General features: G+C 45.4%; 2 protein-coding genes across 3 annotated transcripts in view; one reads left to right on the top strand and one right to left on the bottom strand.

Moving 5' to 3' along the window:
* The window catches only part of Nelfa (negative elongation factor complex member A), a 30,890-nt gene extending 22,996 nt beyond the window's left edge, over positions 1-7,894 (top strand). Inside the window, exons 4-11 of the mRNA XM_021210237.2 lie at positions 3,281-3,370; positions 3,948-4,078; positions 4,166-4,235; positions 4,653-4,741; positions 5,408-5,519; positions 6,544-6,815; positions 6,966-7,065; positions 7,167-7,894. Of these exons, the coding sequence (XP_021065896.1) occupies positions 3,281-3,370; positions 3,948-4,078; positions 4,166-4,235; positions 4,653-4,741; positions 5,408-5,519; positions 6,544-6,815; positions 6,966-7,065; positions 7,167-7,351 (1,049 nt within the window). The 3' untranslated portion in view covers positions 7,352-7,894. The remainder of the gene's footprint in view (positions 1-3,280; positions 3,371-3,947; positions 4,079-4,165; positions 4,236-4,652; positions 4,742-5,407; positions 5,520-6,543; positions 6,816-6,965; positions 7,066-7,166) is intronic.
* Positions 7,895-8,109: 215 nt separating this feature from the next.
* The window catches only part of Nsd2 (nuclear receptor binding SET domain protein 2), a 76,956-nt gene continuing 64,728 nt past the window's right edge, over positions 8,110-20,337 (bottom strand). For both annotated transcript variants that reach the window (XM_029545185.1, XM_021210232.2), the window contains 5 exons: positions 19,981-20,097; positions 14,745-14,886; positions 14,357-14,463; positions 12,751-12,955; positions 8,110-11,170 (listed from right to left, as the gene is read on the bottom strand). In XM_029545185.1, coding sequence (XP_029401045.1) covers positions 10,899-11,170; positions 12,751-12,955; positions 14,357-14,463; positions 14,745-14,886; positions 19,981-20,097 — 843 coding nt within the window. In that variant the 3' untranslated portion in view covers positions 8,110-10,898. The remainder of the gene's footprint in view (positions 11,171-12,750; positions 12,956-14,356; positions 14,464-14,744; positions 14,887-19,980; positions 20,098-20,337) is intronic.

Here is a 20,337-nt window from a genome sequence, read left to right as displayed (position 1 = left end):
GATTTCATGGCATAATGTCTAAAATAATTGTTAGATTCCAGTGGATATATAACGCCAAGGGGCCATTGGGGCACGCCTTTAATCCCAGCACTCGGGAGGCAGAGGCAGGTGTTATCATGGGCTGCTGTTTTAATTCTTTAATCCTTTGTAGATTTTTCTCATCTGGAACTGCCTCTTTTGATGTTATTGTAAATTCTATATTAGATTCCTCTGAAGGGTCCCTATTTTGATTCAAAGAGTCCTCCAACCTCTGTCCTGTGGTCTCTATTCATCAGCCTCTTCTTTCTTGAAGTCTGCCTTAATTTTCTCTTCCTATTTTTTTGATCTCTGATATCTTTTCCTTAAATTTATAAATTTAAAAAAAAAGTTTTTATAATTTCAAATTTCACTTCTCTCATTTCCTTCATCTGTAATATTTTAGAATTTTACTTAGTATGATTTATGCACTTTTCAAAAATTTTGTATAAGGCTTTCTTTGTCTAAGAAGATATAGAAAAGTGGGGCATGGTGGCACACAACTTTAATCCCAGCACTTGGGAGGCAGAGGCAGGCAGATTTCTGAGTTCGATGCCAGCCTGGTCTACAGAGTGAATTCCAGGACAGCCAAGCTATACAGAGAAACCCGGGGGGGGGGGGGGGGGGGGGGGGGGGGGGGGGGGAAGATATAAAAAGTCAATACTATTATTAGGGTGAAAATGAGAATTAGTAATACAATAATGGTCATAATGAGTAATTTGTCAGTTTCAGTTACATGTAGTTCTTTTCCTTTTCTTTTTTTCTTTGAACCATTTAAAAGAACATCAGGTAAATTTAGACACCCAATGTGTCATTGTGCCTCTTATCTTTATATTTATCAATTTTACATTATATGTATATGTGAAATTTAAATCCAGTATCCTTCCCTTTGCAGTCTTTAAAACAATTTTTTTACCTTCTCCCAAGTTCTGGTGTGCTCAGGTTCCTTCTGTGTATTCCTTGTCTCCCAGTGGTGTTTAGCAGGACGCTGTGTGAGTGTGGTTCTTGGCTCTCGGGTTTATAGGGAACAGAAGAACCACAGATTCTGTCTTGGTGCTGCCACTGTCCTGGGTCCCTGTGTGGCCAGCTCATACACAGATACCTGCTGTGACACCCCCCACCCCCATTTTGGGTTTACCCAAGTACTTTGTTTTGAATCTTTGCATTCCTGCTCCCTGCTCCCTGGATGAGTGACCCCTACAATTTCTGGGGTGGGGAAGTCCCTGTCCTGGGCTAGCTGTTAGTCCAAGAGAGACTGCAGGCTGAAGGGCTTCAGTCAAGTGCTCTGTAGCACAGCATGGCCACTCGTTCTCCACAGTTTACCCTGGACTCCATCTAAAAACTAAATATACAATCAAAAGATTTGGATTCCGTGCCCACCATGTTCAGCACCATATGTTAAATGCATGCTTTCCGCCCAGCCCCAAGCTCCCAGAATAACAACTGTGAGACTCAAAATATATTTACAAACACCTTGGCCATTAGCTTTGGCTTATTCTCTGACTAGCTCATAATTTAATTTCCCATTTATTATCATCTCAGTCCTACCACATGGCTGGTTACCTCTGCTCAGCTCCTCCCATGGTCTCTGTCTTCCTCCATATTCCTGAGCAAATCATCCCATGCCTGGCTCTCTCTGAGAATTCTTTCTGCCTACCGGATGTCCCAACTTCCATTCTACAAGTTTCCTGTAGCCCATAGGGTTTTTTTGTTTGTTTGTTTTTTTTGTTTTTATTGACAAGAGAGGCTTCCATATAATACACAAGATATTCTCTATAGTTTTCAAATATTTTTACTTTAAAAGAGACTAGCTTGTCTCCTCAAAAAGACAATCAGAGGTTTCTGTGTTAACCACTGATGTTTAGAAACATGCATTAGAGACCTCAGAGTTTTCAAACATGGTGCCTATAATCTCACAGAATAGAATCTGCCAGTGAAGCAGGGTGTGGGTCCCTCACAATGGGATGCTGGTGTGAGGCTGCTGTTTGTATCCTGACCTGGTCTCTATCGTATTAGATGGTTTTATTAAATGCTTTCCCAAATCACGCCTTAGGAAAGTTTATGTGGAAGGCTGGAGACAGGGCAGGGAAAGTGTCCTTTAGCCAAATAACATTAAAGCATGGGTTTTAAGCCAGGTGCACTGGGTACCTAGTTCACGGCTTTTTGAGAAGCTGAGACAGAAAGATCACATGAATACAAACTGACTTAAGACCAGCCTAGGCAATGAAGACCTTGTTTTGGCAAAACAATATAAACAAAAAACCAACAAGTGAAAAAGATTTAAAAAATTAAAGACATAGATTTCCATAAACTTATTTTGGCTATGCAATTAACATTACTAGTATTTGTAAATAGCTCTTTTTGTTGTTGTTGCTTATTGTTTTGTTTTTTTAAAAACAGCTGTGGTATTATTCTTCCATTGCCACAGAGTCCCTGACGGAAGTGGGCAGAGTTGAGCAGGAGTTTTGAGAATATATGACATGACATGACGAGACAGTCAAGTCAGGGGCAACCCAGAGGAGACTTAGCTATGTGTTGGCTTCAGGTTTTCTGTCCCAAGACAACTTTGGTTCCCAGAACAAAGGGAATATGGAATGGACTCTAGCCACAGTGCCATCCCTTTGGAGATGTAGTGGAGATTAAGGTGGTCTTAAACTAAACTATTGCCGTTCAGTATGTCCTCAGAAGCACCTAGCACCATGATGAGATGTGGCAACCCAGAAGCCATGCATGAGCAATTGCCCACTTCCTCTTTTCTTGTCAAGAAAACCAACTCCCCCAACCCCCTCCCCAGCCCTGTAGCTCATTTCTCCTGTCTCCATTCTGTCCATTTTGCTGCCTTGGGCACAATGATTGAGGAAAAATAAGACTACATAGAAGCTCTGGCAACTACAAAGTAGCAAAAATTTCCCGCTTAATTCTTAGCTTAATGTTAAATTATATAGGCAATGATATTATAAATATATAATGTATTAATATGTAATAATATATGAATAATATATAATGATATTATAACTATATAATATATTATAAAAACAAATACCAGGAAACAGTCCTTCCTTTCTGTGTTTTGTTTTGGGCTTTTTTGTTTGTTTTTAAAGGAAGCATCAGCTATAAACTTCAGCAGCATTTCTGGGTACATTCCAGCTGGGTTATGTAAAGGAGTTACCTTGAGTATTTTTAAAGTCTCTGGTTATAGTTGCTTTATAGGTTGAGAGGCCCCGTGCTCTAAGTGACCCTGATCTTGTGGCTTTTATTCTCACAGCTACTGAGACAGCACAGCAGCTGAAGAGAAGTGCTGGGGTTCCATTCCATGCTAAGGGCCGGGGGCTGCTTCGAAAGATGGACACTACAAGTAAGACTCCTGTGCTCTCGGGTGCTGCTGCCGTTGCTGCCAGGCGGGAGGGTTTGGCTTGAAAGGTAGGATTTTTCCTCACCACAAAATGCACTTGGACATTAGTCCTGAGAGGTGAAGCCCACGGCTCTGTAGTGAGAAGCCGTGTGAGGACAAGCAAGTCCATGTGCATCTTATCCTGGGGAAAGGAAGGAGGCTGTATGTGGTGAAGCAGCTGCCTGGGAAGGAGACATTTGCTGTAGTCCCTCTGTCATCTGTAGCTAGCCTCTTGAGTGTAAAAGTTATGGCAGGTGCCATGTGCCCAGGGCAAGTCTCCAAGTTAGAGGGTCACACAGTAGCCTGGCTCTTCGTGCATGTACCTGTGTTATGTGCACTTAGCACTGTGTCAGGTACAAGAGGGGACTCCTCTAGAACTCCTCCATCCCCTTAAGTTCTTTTTAGCACAAGATGAAATGTGCAAAGTCCACAATGTGGTAGGAGACTAACTTTCTGTGGGGTTTCCCAGAGGCAGCCTTGCTCAAGTGGCTGCTGGGGCCCCCCACAGACATTATCACTGATAATAGTGTCTTTTCTGTAGCCCCTCTCAAAGGCATTCCAAAGCAAGCCCCCTTCAGAAGTCCCACCACACCCAGCGTCTTCAGCCCTTCTGGGAACCGGACTCCAATACCACCTTCGAGGACACCACTGCAGAAAGAAAGGGGTGTGAAGGTGGGACATCCCTTCTCATGATCCTGCCAAGGCTAAGCATTGATTCTTTGCTCTATAATTAAGTGCGGCATGTATTTATTTTGGCAGCTGCTGGATATTTCTGAGCTGAATACGGTTGGTGCTGGCCGAGAGGCAAAGAGGAGGAGGAAGACTTTAGGTGTGGATCATTGAAGGTTTGGAGGGATGTCAAGGGCAGTGCAGCCTGATGTGCTGTAGTTGCTTCTGCCAGTATAGTGTCTGGGTCCTTTGGGTTTCTTCATGTTTTTTCTTTGTGGTCTAGTCTGTCTGTGACTTTTCCCAGGGATTTTTTTTTGTTGGTTGGTTTTGTTTTGAGTGGGGGGTATGTGGCTTTTTGAGACAAGGTCCGTACATTGTGGTCCAGGCTGGCCTCGGGCTTGTAGCTTTCTAACTACTAGGATTACAGGTTATAATACCTGATCCAAGGTATCATTTCCTTGCCCTGAGACCTAAGTGCACAGTGCTATTTTGCATTTGGCCTTCACAGAGAACACTTGTGACTTGCACTGGAGCTGGGTCAGAGCCACTAACCAGCCTTCTCTTCCTTTATTGGCAGACACAGAAGTGGTAGAAAAGCCCACCAAGGAAGAGACAGTTGTTGAAAATGCTACCCCTGACTATGCTGCTGGCCTGGTGTCCACACAGGTAGCCGCTGAGATATGTACTGTATGTGTGTACATGTGTGCAGATATGTATGCATGTATGAACGGCTATGTATGCTGGTAGCTGAAGGAGCCAGAGCCTGCCTTCGACATCAGTCGCTTGTTTGGAACAAATACCTGCCTCATACTAGGATTACTGCCTGTGGTGTTTCCATACCACTGTTACCTCAAGCTCCTCACTGTCCACTGGGTATGGTTCCTGCTTGAGGCCCAGGTGCTCTGCAGACCAGGCATGGCATGCATGTGGGAAGGGTGTTTGAGCCAGAGTAGCTCTTTCCCAAGGTTGATCTGTAGAAATGAGTATTTAGAGCCAGGTGTGTAGGTTGTGTGTGTGGAGGCAGTGTGGCCGTTCTTGGTATGGTCTCTGAGCCCATTTTCTTTGCAGTACCCTTTGCATTGCTGAACTATTTTCCCTCGATATCAGTTTGGGAGCATAGGGTGGTGGCTGTGGCTTAAGTTTGAAGTCCAGCATCACTAAAATCAGGGGCTTATGGTTAGAGAAGCCACTATCCCTGCCCTGGGGATAGCAATACTTGCTATCTTGATCTGTTGATGGGCAATGGCTGATTGAGGTTGTCCAGGCTACTCCCAGGAAGGTGTACTGAAACCCTTACCTCTGCCTGGAGGAACTATTGTCTCTGTCTTCCAGAAACTTGGGTCTCTGAACAGTGAGCCAACACTGCCCTCCACAAGTTACCTGCCCTCTACCCCCAGTGTGGTACCTGCCTCATCTTACATCCCCAGCTCTGAGACTCCCCCAGGTAAGTATGTCTTCCCTCAGTCCACATAAGAACTTGCCCTGGGCTTGCAGGGTTACTTTTGACCCCTGGACGGAGCCTAGCATACCCACCTGGGAAGCTCACAGGCGCTGCTCAGCACTAAAGCACCTGACCCAGAGTCTTTTGACCCCAGGCAGCAGAAGGATCTCTTGGCCAATAAGCAAGCCAGAAGGCCTGATTTGAATGAACAAGTAGCTGCCAAGTTGCCACTTTGGGCACCCTGTTCTTTGGGTGGTGGGTGGGGGGTGAGGAGGCTAGGAGGGGAAGCCAAGGATTTTCTCTTCCCAGATGAGCCATTCTGCAGAGGGATGATTCTTTAAGGGACAGACATAAGCTTGGGTTAGTCATTTGTTCAGGGTGTTGGCTCCATTGAGCTCAGCTCTGTAGGTTGGGGGGTCAGTTTTCCCCAGGACATGTAAGGGTCAGCAGCCTTGTTGAGGCAGACTGTGCTTGGCTTGGAGAAGCTGTTTTCCATCTTCCTGTAACCAGTACCAGGGTATATATGGGTAACATCATACGCTAGGACCTAACCAGAGCCTTAGACAACTTAAACCACAAGTCTAGAAATGCCTGAGGACATGAGCTCTGCCTTGCCGGGTAGTAGTGCACAGGGCTCATGTCCCTGACTATGAAGGTCAGTCAGCAAGGGCTTCTGGGCAGCAGTGATGGAACAAGACAAGAGTAGGTGGATATGGGGTAGTTGTCAGGGCAGGAGAAGTGGAGCTGAGCCTATTGCCTCTCCAGAAAATGGTGCATGGGGCAGGGAGCCTGGGGACCAAGTATTAGGAATGAAGTCTCCCTTTCCTGGACAACTTTTTTTTTTTTTTTTTTTAAGTTTTTCAAGACAGGGTTTCTCTGTATAGTCTCCTGGAACTCACCCTGTAGACCAGACTGGCCTTGAACTTAGAAATCCGCCTGCCTCTGCCTCCCTAGTGCTGGGATTAAAGGCATGCGCCGCCACACCCGTCATCCTGGACAGCTCTTAATAAACCTGCTTTGCCTGCAGCTCCACCCTCTCGTGAAGCCAGCCGGCCACCTGAGGAACCCAGCGCTCCAAGTCCCACCCTGCCAACACAGTTTAAACAAAGGGCACCCATGTATAACAGTGGCCTGAGCCCAGCTACACCAACACCTGCAGCACCTACCTCACCTCTGACACCTACTACTCCCCCAGCTGTCACTCCCACTGCTCAGACGCCCCCAGTGGCCATGGTGGCCCCTCAGACCCAGGCTCCAGCCCCTGTTCAGCAGCAACCTAAGAAGAACCTGTCCCTCACAGTAAGTACCCTGGCAGGGCCCAAGGCCATTAGATGGATAGCATAGCTTTGCCTGTTTGCAGCCAGGCGGTATTATAAGATGAGCATAGCAGGGCCAATGGTAGAGGCAGGTGACCTTGGCACCCCGGGCACCCACATCATCTCTTCACAGAGAGAACAGATGTTTGCTGCCCAGGAGATGTTCAAGACGGCAAACAAGGTCACTCGGCCAGAGAAGGCCCTCATCCTGGGCTTCATGGCTGGCTCTCGAGGTGCGTCTGTGCTAATGCTAAGCTTGGGAGGTGCACCCCATGGGTTGGGGAATGGGTTGGTTGGCCCTAGGCACCTGCCCAGCAGTCCCTGCTCCCTACAGAGAACCCATGCCCGGAGCAGGGGGATGTGATCCAGATCAAGCTCAGTGAGCACACGGAGGATCTGCCCAAGGCAGACGGCCAGGGCAGTACCACCATGCTAGTGGACACAGTGTTCGAGATGAACTACGCCACAGGCCAGTGGACACGCTTCAAGAAGTACAAGCCTATGACCAATGTGTCCTAAGTGCCATCTCTGCTGCTGACCCTCATCAGACCAGAGGACAAGGTTTGCTGGTTGTGCTGAGAGACCTGAGCAGATACCGGAGGATGTGCTCTACCCAGCACCTGAAATCCACAGGCTCCTGGGCCCCGCCATTTCTCTGGGGAGTTTAGGCTTATTTTTTATATTCTAATGAGTTAGTTTTCTGTGTGATTAAGATACTTTTTTTTATTCAGTATTCTGTTTTGAATGCAAACCAAAAGTTACTTCATAATTTTAGTGCCTGTTCGACTTTTACCTTTTTTATTTCTTCTTTAAAAAAAAAAAAGTACTGGCTTAGAGGGCTTTCCCTCTCTCTGCTTGTGCATGCCCTCCCTCATGAGATCGAGGGGACCAAAGGTGACACCTGGCAAGTCTAGGGTGTGAGGGGGGCTATGACCAGCCTTGATGCCACTACTTACCAGGGATTTGTATGTCTTTTGTACAGTTGTAAACATTTCAAACCTGTGTCTGGGTTCCTATTTTCATTGTAAAATGACCTGAGTATTAAAGTTTAGTTTTTCTAAAGAAAGCCCACAGAGCTGTGTTTCAGGCTAGCTTGACTCCCTGCTCTGAGGCCAAACCCTTCCATATACAGCCGTCAGAACCTGGGAGAGGAGAGGCAGGGTTGGAGGTAAGGCTACCTGAAAATAATTGAGGTTGGTAAATGGGTAGGGCAACTGTGGGCACCCAGGAAGTGGAGGAGTCAGACACAGTTACATATTAAATAAGTGTAAGAAAAAGGCCTTTTAAAGTTTTTTAATAAAAAAATACTCATTACAGTTTTCCAAACACAACTTTCCACTTTAAATGCTATTTTNCCCCAACTGGTAATTCTCATCTATTATTTCATTATTAACTCCCCCNTCCCCCCAAACTTCAAGTTTTTAAGCCTTCACTATCAGACCTAGGGACAGCACCCAGCTTCCTAAAAGGAACCTGACTTTATATTGTATGACGTTTAGACACCAATCGGCACATTTAAACTTATTTAATTTCTGATAGGGCATTTCACATCTCAACAGGATACAGTGACACCATGATACACATGGACACAGCATTTTATTCTACTAACAGTCATCAGCTACACTCCATGTAGATGAAGTTATTTGGCAACTGATAGGTGTTTGCATTAACTTAATTAAAACATTTTTTATCTTTTAACTCTTGAAAATTAGCTCTGGAGGATGGGCACGTCACACATCATGCTAAGGTATCACTTGGAAGTCCTCAGAAATGCCAACCTCAGTGTGCCTGCCTGAGACCCAAGGAATCCTTACATACTAGTGCCAGGAGGGTCCTCATCACTCTTGACAGATGCACTGCCCTCCAGGCGCCTAGGTCTGAAGTGCTGTAGTTCCACATTCTCATAGACCAGTACTACTGTGGACACTGGCTGTGTATCCCCGGGCTGCTGCCACGCTGCAGAAGTGTGCGCAGGTGTGTGCTGACTAGGGAACAACTCCTGCCTGGCTTGGGATGTCAAGGCTCCTGAGTAGTATGGAATATGGGCAGTTTTCATTTGTTTATGTCACATTAAGGAAGAAACTGGAGTTGATATTCAGAAAGTAACATCTCCATCAGATTCAGGACACCTACCACATCCAGAGTCACAGCCCTAGGCCCGTTGGAAAGGTCAATTACCCCAGATTTGTAAATAAGTCTTCGGTTGGTTTTTAGAGTTAGTGTTATTATTTAGTAATACTTTTTAGAAAGGGAAAATTGTCTAAAATGTCCATAAAATTTCCTTCAGAAAGACTATAAAATAATTTGGAACCAAAAATCCCAAGATTTTACTTAAGATTCTTTTTAAAAAGTTAATTTGTTCCCAAAGTGTACTGCAAAATTAGCTCTGCTGCTTTTCTCTTTCCCAGAAGCTACTCAGCTGGTAGGAAAGGATGCTTTGGGAGAAGATGGGCCCACCATGGAGCCTGGGGGCCATGTGCATATGAGGAGGCTATGTGGCCTATCACTACATCATCCTTCCAAACTGGGGCCATAAATAACAACTTTATGAACTAATCTAGTATTTTTATAGAGCAGTTTGAGCCAGATTAAATTCTAAACTGAAAAGTGTTCCTGACCTCGTCCGGTCAAATAGGCGTCTCCAGAGGTAACTAGGCCTGTGCCTATGGAAGCAACAGGCTGACTGCAAAGCTGCTTCAACTTTTGGGGGACTACTCTAGAAGTGCCAAGGGGGTGGGCTCTGATCAGTGCTCACGACATGCTAGGCTTTCAGGTGTCCTGACTGATGCTGACCACTAAGAATGCTCAGTCCTGGTTTGAATGGAGACTGCAGTTCTAGAAGGCTAGAGGGCAGCAGGACAGCAGTGGGTAGCAAATCTTGGGGACTTAATGGCTAGTTTAACTTCGTGGTTTTTCCAAAGCCATCCATTGTTGATCCATTGCATGCGCCTTCCCTCCCAATAGAAAGAAAGCATGAGGTCTCCAAGGCCAAGATGCACTCCTGAGAAGGCAGAAGCAAGTCAAAGGACAGACAGTCTAGTAGTCCTCGGGCTGGGCCTTTAAAAGAAATCACTTAAATCTCATAGGGAAACAGATACCATCAGACTTCACCACCATGAAACCAGGGGGAGAGAGAACGGGCAACCAGCTTTAGGCTCCACAAACATGCACCAAACAAAGCATTAGCCTAGGTTTCAGGCTGTCTTGTACCGAACCACCCCTCCACCCCCCACCCCAGATGGATCCTGTGGTTACCTCCCTCTGTGCTCAATAGTTTGTATCTGCCAGACAACTCAGATACATTTTAGCTGGTAATAATGTGTTTTAGCAAAAGAATGTTGGGAATAAATGTCAGGAAAATACCAAGTGATGAAAATGTACAAGGTTTTCAAAAGACATTAGAGAAAAACAGGCAAAACAAAGGCGGCTGCTCTGCTCCACAGGCCACACTGCTGTCACTGGTCATGTCCACAAACAGGGAAGCCACGAGAGGAATCTTACAACACCACAACCACTCAAAGTGGAAACAAAGCACTTTGAGGAAAAATTCACATTAATACAAAGAACATAGGCTGTTTCAAACAACGGAAGAATTACCAATCCTGATGGGAAGGAGCCCAGGGCTGGAGGCCCAGTCTGCCCTGAGTACGTGGGCAGTATGTGATCAGAAGCCTGCACCATTAAGAAAGAGCTAATGGTGACCTTTAGAAAATTCTTTGTTTCAGGTAAGATAAAAGCATTTCACATGCCAGTTCATCTTCAATCATAACTTTAATCTAAAATAGAAATGGGAGGGCACCTTGATGCTGGGTCTCAGATTCAAGTGTAGAGGTGACGCTGCACATAGTAAGGCTTGTTTATCCTGGACTGCCAAGCCTGCAGCTGGCAGGCATCAGTGCAGACGCAGCACAGCTGCCGAGGATGGCTCAGTGGTGGGAGGAGCTGCCTCCACCCAAGCAGGCCTATACACACAGCGATAGGAGCTGGGTTCTCGGGGTGGGTGCGTGCTTGCCTTCCCAGTCTGCAGGGCTGGCTGCCCCACACCACCCCAGGGTCTGACCAAGCGCTATTTGCTGTCTGTGACCCTTCGCCAACACCGCCTTTTCTTCCTCTTTCCCTTCGACTTCAGTGATTCTGGAAAGGGTTTCTCAGTCTTGGTGCTACTTGCAGGGTCTGCCCTCAGGTCATGCTCACAGCAGTAGGACTGCCCATCCTGGGTGGAACGGAAAGCAGTCCCATCTTGGTGTTCCTTACAGAATGAGTTGGGGCAGAGGTGGCAAAATGAGGTAGAAGGTTTGCCACATACATCACAGTGATGCCAAGGGCATTCCCACTTCCCTGCAATAAAGCACAGACAGCATCAGCAAATGGAAGTAACAGAGTCAAAGCTTCAGTATATATTCAGGGTGGAGAAGAGGTAGGGACTGAACCCAGGGCCGCAAGCATGTGCTGTACCATTGAGCTAATATCCATAGTCTTATTTTTCTTACAAGAGATACCCACCAAGGTGACCAGGATCTTTATAACTAGCCATCCTCCTGCTTCAGCCTTGAGTTGGTGGGCCAACTGGAACATACCAGCATACCTAACTTAAAATGACTTTTTTATTTGGCTAGTCAAATAATAGTCTGCTTTTTTTCTTTTTTGAAACAGGGTTTCTCTGTGTAGCCCTAGCTGTCCTGGGACTCACTCTGTAGACCAGGCTTGCCTCGAACTCAGAAATTTGCCTGCCTCTGCCTCCCAAGTGCTGGGATTAAAGGTGTGCGCCACCACTGCCCTGCAAGAGTCTGCTTTTCATTTCAGTTGCCAGAGAGAAGCTTGTAATTGGTGCTCAAAGGCCAGGCAGGTACTAAGTGCTATGGACGACACACAGCATACACCCTGCCTACTGCAGCATCACACCAGACACAGATCACTTAACACTAGGTGTCTACTGATGACAGCGGCCCTGACTTGACTCGAGACAGGGTTTCTTTGTGTACCTCTGAATATCCTAAAGCAGGCTGGTCTTGAACTCAGAAATCCACCTGCCTCTGCTTCCCAAGTGGTATCATGCCTGGCTTGTGCTTTGCCTACTATAAGGAACCAGTTTTCTGTTTAGATGTAAATCTCTGATGGCCTTTGTTATTATTAAGGATAGCTGTCAAGTCCACTACAGATAATATAAAGCCATTTCTTGTCTTTGAGTGAAATCTTTGTCTTTCATCCCAATGCTATGATCTCTCTTGAGTATGATGTAGAGATAGTGAGACACAAAGCCTATTCTGTTGTCTTCCATGGAGCCAAATCTGTGGCTCCATCTTTTTTTTTTTTTTTTAAAGATTTAACTATTTATTATATGTAAGTACAATGTAGCTGTCTTCAGACATTCCAGAAGAGGGCATCAGATCTCGTTAGGGATGGTTATGAGCCACCATGTGGTTGCTGGGATTTGAACTCCTGACCTTCGGAAGAGCAGTCGGGTGCTCTTACCCACTGAGCCATCTCACCAGCCCCCTGTGGCTCCATCTTAAATAGCAATTCCTGCTAAATCTAGGTCATCTCTAGGGACAGTGCCTATAAGTCCTGGAGAGGGAGTTAGATGAGGTGTCTAACAACCAGGTCCTCCAGTCACTGAGACTAGTCTTGGTGAGGCTGCCACAGTGGAACCTGTCTTTTCCAATAGTGTCCTGCCTGGTGCATATCACTTTGGATCTTGGTGCTAATGAAATGACCACTCTAAACTGGGTTTAGGAAGCTACGGCCTGACCCCATCCTAGACTTCAGCAGGTTCCCTGGACTGGAGACATTTACCACCTGACCTTCCCATGAATTTGCAACCAGGTAAGGAAGGTCCAGTCAGTAAAGAAAGGCCTAATAAGAATGACAAGCAAGCCCTCTGTAAGTCATCAGAAACTGGCTGGAGGCTGGGCACCTACCAAAGGGCCGCTTGCCCAAACCCAGGCAGGATAGGTGGTAGGCCTTGGTACAGAACTTTCGGTCACACAGCACCAGCTGTCCACCATCACCACAGCGGAAGCACTCATCCTCTGATTGCCGTTTTCCTTCACCCTTGGCTCTGCGCCTTCTGGTTTTCTTCTTGGCCTTTTTACCCTTTTCCTCTGATGAAAGGGATGTTGATGTCTAGAAATAAGAATTAAGATAGTTCTCATAAAAGAATACTAACTAAAGCAGTAATAAAAGGCACAGTACACAGATGCCCAAAAAGCAAGGTCCAGAGGGACATTACAGATCCCTAGGGTGTTCCAACATAAGGGTGCTTGAGCTAGAAATGTAGCTCAAGGCTGTAGGTTCCATTTCTAGCACCACAAAAGGGTATATCCCCTACACAGAGAAGAGGGCAATGGCCAATGCGATGATCCACTACACCTTAAGCAACTTCTGCCAAGACAGAAGACAATATATAGGCTCAATAATATCATGCATGGGATCTGCTAACAAAGACGTTGTCAGAGTGCTGGCCTGCTGGGAACTTCTCTTAGCTAAGAATTCAATTATAAGCAGCACAGATAAGGGCAACCCAGTGTCAAAGCAGCAGTCCTTCGGAAAATATCTAGAGGATGGGCTCAGTCTGCAGCTCAGGGTAGAGATGCCCATGATAGCCTTGGCCTTTTATATGTAAGGGGTACCCCAAAATTCATATTCTCCCAAGGACCTTGGAGACATGATTTTAGAAGTCATTGTGAATGAAGTTATAAGAGCTGAAGAGATGGCTCAGTGGCTAAGAGCACTGACTGCTCTTCCAGGTCCTGAGTTCAATTCCTAGCAACCACATGGTGGCTCACAACCATCTGTAATGGGATCTGATGCCCTCTTCTGGGGTGTCTGAAGACTGACAGTGTACTCATCATATATTAAAAAAAATAAAGAAATTTTAAAAAAAGAAATTACAATAAAAATCAACGTTGGCACATCAAATAAGCATGATTTGCAATCAACTTGAAAGGCACTGGTGTCCAAAAGCCGTAACTCAGGAGAGCACTTGCCTAGCAGGCATGGGCTCTGGGACCCACATACAGCAATGCAAACAACAAAAAAGGTAGCAAGGCAGTGGAGGCAGTGGTTAAGATAGACACCAACCACATGGAGCCTCATGTGAAGCAATGCAACGCCAGGATAAGGCTTGCACAACCTAAGGAACACCACAGCCATCAACAGGAGCAGGAAGGAGGCCTTAAAGACTCTTGAAACTTTTGAACAAACATGGTCCTGTCAATAACTACCTGATTTTACCTACCTGTGTTCAAGACTGAGTCTATGTTCTCAATGTTTAAGCCATACATCTGTTGGTGCTTCGTTAGGCTAAATCTCACAGGAATCTATCAGTGAGGAAGTCCTAACAAGTGGCCTACACTGACAGGGCCTCACTGATCCCAACCCACACACTGCAGGGATCCTGCCCTTGTCATAGCAACAGTCTACTGGGAGGAGGTGCTGCTTACTAGAAAGCTGTCTTCTCAGATGCCATGATGGCACCAGAGCTCTGTGTTCCAGCTTCACAGAAAGAAGCCATGATGCCCTTACCTTTGGTCTGTCTCCAAGGAACCCACTACAGTTGGAGGCTCCACAACGACAGACTGTCTTTTCATTGCCCAAACAATCAAGGTTATAGTTGAAAGTCAGCTCTGTCCCTAGAGGCAACACAATGCTTTGTTAGAGGCCCCTGTCCTCCTGAGGCAATGGATACTAAAGTTGAGAGTTAAGCTTCAAGAAAATGTGCCCCCCCCCCCCGCTTTCAGGCATACAGTGGCATAACTCACAGATTGATCAATTCGCTTCATAAAACAGATATCCAAAACAAAATTTCCAAATTCTTATCCTAGACATTTTCAAACTCAGCCATAGCAAATAGCAGCCGTTGCCTCTGCTTGTCCATATGGCACTAGAAACTTGTAGGACCCCAGTGATGTACCTGCAGGAATGTCACACACAGCAAACAGGCCAACCCGTGTGTCCCCATTCACTGTCCACTTCAGGGTCTCACAGTTGGGCTGGCAGCTATGGTTCATGAATCGTGAATAATTTCCTTTGGGGCCAGCATCAATTATGCGGTCCTGTAGGAAAAAAGTCAATGACATTTTATCTTTAAAGGGATTCTTTGTGGTGTGAGTTGTATCAGATAATGTTGCTTGTTATACTGAAAGTAATGGTATCCTGTTGTCCATTTGGACCAGAACCGTTCAACCAGTCCAGATTCTCTTGCTCAAAACCAGAACACAAAGAGAACCCAAGTGAGCAGTGGTGAGGACAGTGGGCTGGAACCTATAGCATCAACCCTAGCAACAAATAAGCTAGGAGAAATACTAGACCTGGGAAGATTAGCAAGAGTCTGTAGGAAACCAGCACTGCCGGGGAAGAGCAAACTTCATTAGAAGTAGGCAAGTGGTATCAACTCCTAAAGAGCAAGGAGGGCACAAGCATAACATGCTCAAGTTCCCACCGGCTACAACAATTATCTGTGTTTATGATGCTGATGCTGTGCTGACACGAGGGGGAGAGGCGCAGGCTGACAGTTCTGAAATGGCAATCAGCAGAATCACAAATATGAGTACACAGCGGCACTGGGAACTAACTCACTGAAATCCAAGTACCCAAGTACAACAGAGAAAAAAGAACCACCAATCCCGGCCCAGACCAGGAGATGGGCAGGTGGGTATACAGATAAACCTTCTCCCCTAAAACCTCTAGAGCATATACATAGCTCAGTAGTCTCTCTGCTCTACAGTGGTTATTTATGAGGTCAGCCATGCCTGAGTAGGGATGAATCTGTGCCAAGAGTATTCCTGGCTGCGCCTGTGGACCACAGAGCACTGTGAGTGGCACACACTTGGGAAGACTATGCCTGTGCCACCTGATGGGTGCTAACCTTAGGGGTTTCTCTTGGCAGTAAACACTTGGGTCCTTTAAGAAATCTCCAAGGTTTGCACCCATCAGTTGATACAAGAACAGAAAGAGAAACTTGGTGGGCATGCCTATAGTCCTAGGTACTTCAGATGCAAGGAGATCACTTCAGCCCAGGACTCAGAATTCACTCCCGGAGAATAAAAATAGAAACAGTATCAGCATGGAGCTCAGGGACCTGCATCTTACTATACTAAACTAACACCCTTGCCAGTTCTCTGTGTATCTGAAGATGACAGATGAACAATGTAGCTTGCTAAATCACACCTTAGCTGTATTTGTATACTTATCAGCTGGTGAAATGGCTCTTGCCATCAAGCCCCATAGCAGGAGGGAGCTTGACCACACACCCTGGAAGAAGAGAACTGACTTCTGAAAGTTGTCTCTGACCTCTACAAGTATGCCACAGAATGGACAATCACACACCTACACACACAAAGTAAATACATGTTTCAAAAAGTGCATGCAAGTATGTGACTATAGACATGTATGTGATGGTCTGGAGACAACTGCTTAGAGGTCAGTTCTCTGCTCCCACCCTGTCTATGAGGTAAGGTCTCTGGTTTCTGATATTGTGCCATGATATCCAGGGTAGCTTACCTGAGAGCTCTCCAACTGAATTTTTTTTTTTTAGAAAAGACATGTATTGGTGTATCTCTGTGACTATAGGTGTCATATGAGTGTGGTTACTCAGAGAGGCCAGAAGAGGGTGTCAGATCTCCTGGTGCTGGAGTTACAAGCAGTTGGGCCTGATATGGGTCATATGAACTGAACTTAGGTCCCTTCAGAAAACTATCAAGGTTTGTATACATGTGTGTACATGCATTCAGAGGCCAGTTCAAGCCTGGGTGCTATTTCTCAAAGGCTGCCTTGTTTTTCTCTTTAATATCTATTTATTTCCTTGTTTGTTGTGTGTGTGTGAGCATGCTTGTGTGTGTCATGGTACTGGTGTGGAAGCTAGAGGACAACTTTCCTGAGATGATGCTCTTCCACCACATGGGTCCTTGGAATTAAACTCAGGTCTTCAGACTTTCAGCAAAGCACCTTTAACCAATGAGCCATCTTGTTTCTACACAATCACTGCTGCTTTTTGGGATAGCCTCTTTCACTGGAGTCTGTGGTTCACCAATTATACTCGGCTGGCTAGCAACCCAAGGATCCTTCTGTCTCTATCTTCCTTGCATTGGGATTGTAAAAATATGCTACCATGCTCAGCTTTTTTAAATGAAAGCTTACTGGAATATTCTCATTCTCTTCCCCCCCCCCCTCCCTGGTGGGTGAGGATGTGTAGGTGGGTGTGGATGGCTAGAGACTCTATCACTGAGCCATATGCCCAACCACATCTTAACCATTTTTATGTGTATAACTAATAGCAATAAATACATTTATAGGGGCACCCTTCTAACTCTTTGCTATTGACCTACTCCAGAGAGAACACCTTCTCAAGTGCTAAGACTATAATAGGCATGGGTTATCATGCCCAGCCCTTTGAGCTCTTTAAGCATCTTTCAAATTATGGTTTTAGACCAGGCATAGTAGCTGGTGTCTGTAATTTCCATACTAGTTGGCCTGAGGCAGGAGGATTCCAAGTTCAAGGCCAGCTTGGGCTATAAAGCTCATTTAAATCAGGGATAGGGATGTAGTTCAGTGGTAGATCATAGAATTTGTACGATTTAAGAGTTTGATTCTCCAATACTTAAAATTAACAAAAGTTGTTTCTTTTTTTTTTTTTTTTTTTTTTTGTCTAGAGATCTAAAAGGTCTTTTTAAGAGCTAAACTTGGGGACTGGTTGAGAGCACTGACTGCTCTTCCAGAGGTCTTAAGTTCAATTTTCAACAACCACATGGTGGCTCATCACCATCTATAAGGGTATCCTTGTGATGCCCTCTTCTGGAACAAAGGTGTATATGCAGATAGAGCATTCATATACATAAAATAAATAAATCTTTTTTTAAAAAGTTAAAATTGGTTTAATTATTGCTCTGAATGGAACATTCTTTTCTGTTCTTTGTAGGGTTTAGGATTTTTTGACTGAAAATTGGACATTTGAATCTAACAATACAGTAACTCTGACAATCAGATTATTCTACTTCCTCTGGTCTCACTGAGTTTTGTTCTTTTCTTTTGAATGTTGTTCTAGGCTTCTTTTTAAGTGGGTGATGTCAGTGGCTTTTTCTAAGCCTGGGCCTTCTCCAGGGCAGGCACGGTTGTGAAAGTCTTAGTTTTGAATGTACAGCACTAAAATGAGGGAAGGCGGAGCTGAGCAGGGGAGCTAAGCTATCCTCACACAGGGTGCAGGAGCATCCCTGGAGCATCAGTCAATCACTCCTTCCTAGGGCTGACTCTCCCAGTGCTGACTCTCTCCCAGTGCTGACTCTCCTTCCCAGTGCCGACTCTCTCTCCCAGTGCTGACTCTCCCTCCCAGTGCTGACTCTCCCTCCCAGTGCTGACTCTCCCTCCCAGTGCTGACTCTCTCTCCCAGTGCTGACTCTCCCTCCCAGTGCTGACTCTCCCTCCCAGTGCTGACTCTCCCTCCCAGTGCTGACTCTCCCTCCCAGTGCTGACTCTCCCTCCCAGTGCTGACTCCCTCCCAGTGCTGACTCTCTCCCAGTGCTGACTCTCTCCCAGTGCTGACTCTCTCTCCCAGTGCTGACTCTCTCTCCCAGTGCTGACTCTCTCTCCCAGTGCTGACTCTCTCCCAGTGCTGACTCTCTCTCAGTGCTGACTCTCTCTCAGTGCTGACTCACTTTCACAGTGCTAACTCTTGCTTTCTGTTTGTTGGCCTCCAGAATCCTAGCTTGCTAGCTTTCCCAACAGACTAGAATGACCTCCTACAGAAGGCCTTACATGAACCTAATCAGTTTATCTTCTTAATCTTATGTCATGGCAGAGCCTGAAGGAGGACATGCTACTCAGCTCTAGAGCTCTAGGCTCTATACCTTTTGCAAACAATTTAATTCAAAACACAAAACGAAACAAAAAACAAAACAGAAATAAAGCCACAAGAAAATGAGAAAGCACAAAGCACATTACTGCAGCCTACCTACCTGTATAAGTTAGTATTTTGCCATATTCACCATCTCCTGTTTTACAATGTATGCACAGATATACACATACCACCACCACCACCACCTTCAGGGCTAGCTAACATCTTATTCTACCCCTGTGCAGAGGCTCGTTCACTCACTTTCCCTCCTTGCCCTTTACCCCTCAGCTTTTTGAGATGTGGTCCCTGACCTCCAACTCAAGATCCTGCTGCCTCACTGTCCCAAATGCTGGGATTATAGGTAGGCATGCACCATACTTGGCTGCAGTATCCCCTAAGTCTTTTTTTTTTTTTTTTTTAACCCTCTTGTCTCTCTGACACTGACCTCACTAAATGGTCTAAACAGCACAGCCTACAGCAAAGGGAGTTTAAGAATGGTCAAGTTTCCAAAGGGGACCATTGGCTGAGGTTCTTGAAGCCATTCCTCTTTCTACAGGGGCCTTATATCCCCAGATAGCAGAATCTGTTTGCTATGCTCTATTCAAAACGCCTTCTCAATAGCCATTTTCTATCTTGTTTTCAAGCACTATTATTAGTCTTGTCTTTGAAACAGAGCCCCATTTTTCTGCTGGATTTTGAGCTTACTGGTTGCAGAAGACACAAGAGTACCAGTCTGAAGCACTTTCTCTACCTAGGCCTAGTTACCTTCATTCTGAGAACACTAAAACCCTCTAGCATATAGGTTCCATCTGCTTAAAACTATGAATTACAGAGCAGTGAGGATGGCACACCCCTCTAGTCCCACTTACTTAGGAAGCTGAGGTAGGTGAGTGCTTGATCTCAAAAGTTTGAAGTCAGCATGAGCAAGAGAGAGAGAGAGAGAGAGAGAGAGAGAGAGAGAGAGAGAGAGAGAGAGAGAGAGAGAGAGAATGAGAATGCACTGGATTCACAAGCAAGGATTGACTCATAGCCAAAGACAATGTAGTCCAGATAGCTTGAAATGCTTCTGTCTATGCTTTTTTCCTTTCCCCTGGTCTTAAGAAGACTCTTGGTACACTATTTACTAAACAAACATGGCTTAGAATCCTCTCTGCCAAGGGGCAGCTCTACATTCAGAAAAAAAAAAAAATGTAAGTATTTGGAAAGAAAGTTATTAAAGAGAAGAAATGAGAATATCAACAAAATACAAAGGCCAGTCCTCCCGGTCCATGTTCAAGACTTCGGGAATGAACAGCAAACACAGGCTTTCCAGGACCATTACCTTGTCTATGGTGAGCATGTAAAAGTGAGTGATGTCATTCTCATGTGCATATTTGATTCTTGCCATACACTCCTCTTCATCAATCAGCTCACCAACATACTCATTAACAAATTCTCCCTGGAAATCAGAAGAATATAATGACTGAGTGTATACTGACCATTCTCAGAATCAGTATACAGGACACCATTACACTAAAAACCAGTCTGGGGTAATTACGCGTTAATATGTTGGGGGTGGGGGTCCTAGAAGTCCTTTGTTAAGTTCAAATTCAAGTGATATAGATAGCTTATAAATTAAGATTTCCAGTGGCAAACATATCATGGTATTTATTCTCAGAGTAGCAACATTCCATATTGC

This window comes from Mus pahari, chromosome 13 (genome assembly GCF_900095145.1).
Source record: "Mus pahari chromosome 13, PAHARI_EIJ_v1.1, whole genome shotgun sequence".
NCBI classification, from domain to species: domain Eukaryota; kingdom Metazoa; phylum Chordata; class Mammalia; order Rodentia; family Muridae; genus Mus; species Mus pahari.
This window is presented reverse-complemented; position numbering and strand designations above follow the sequence as displayed.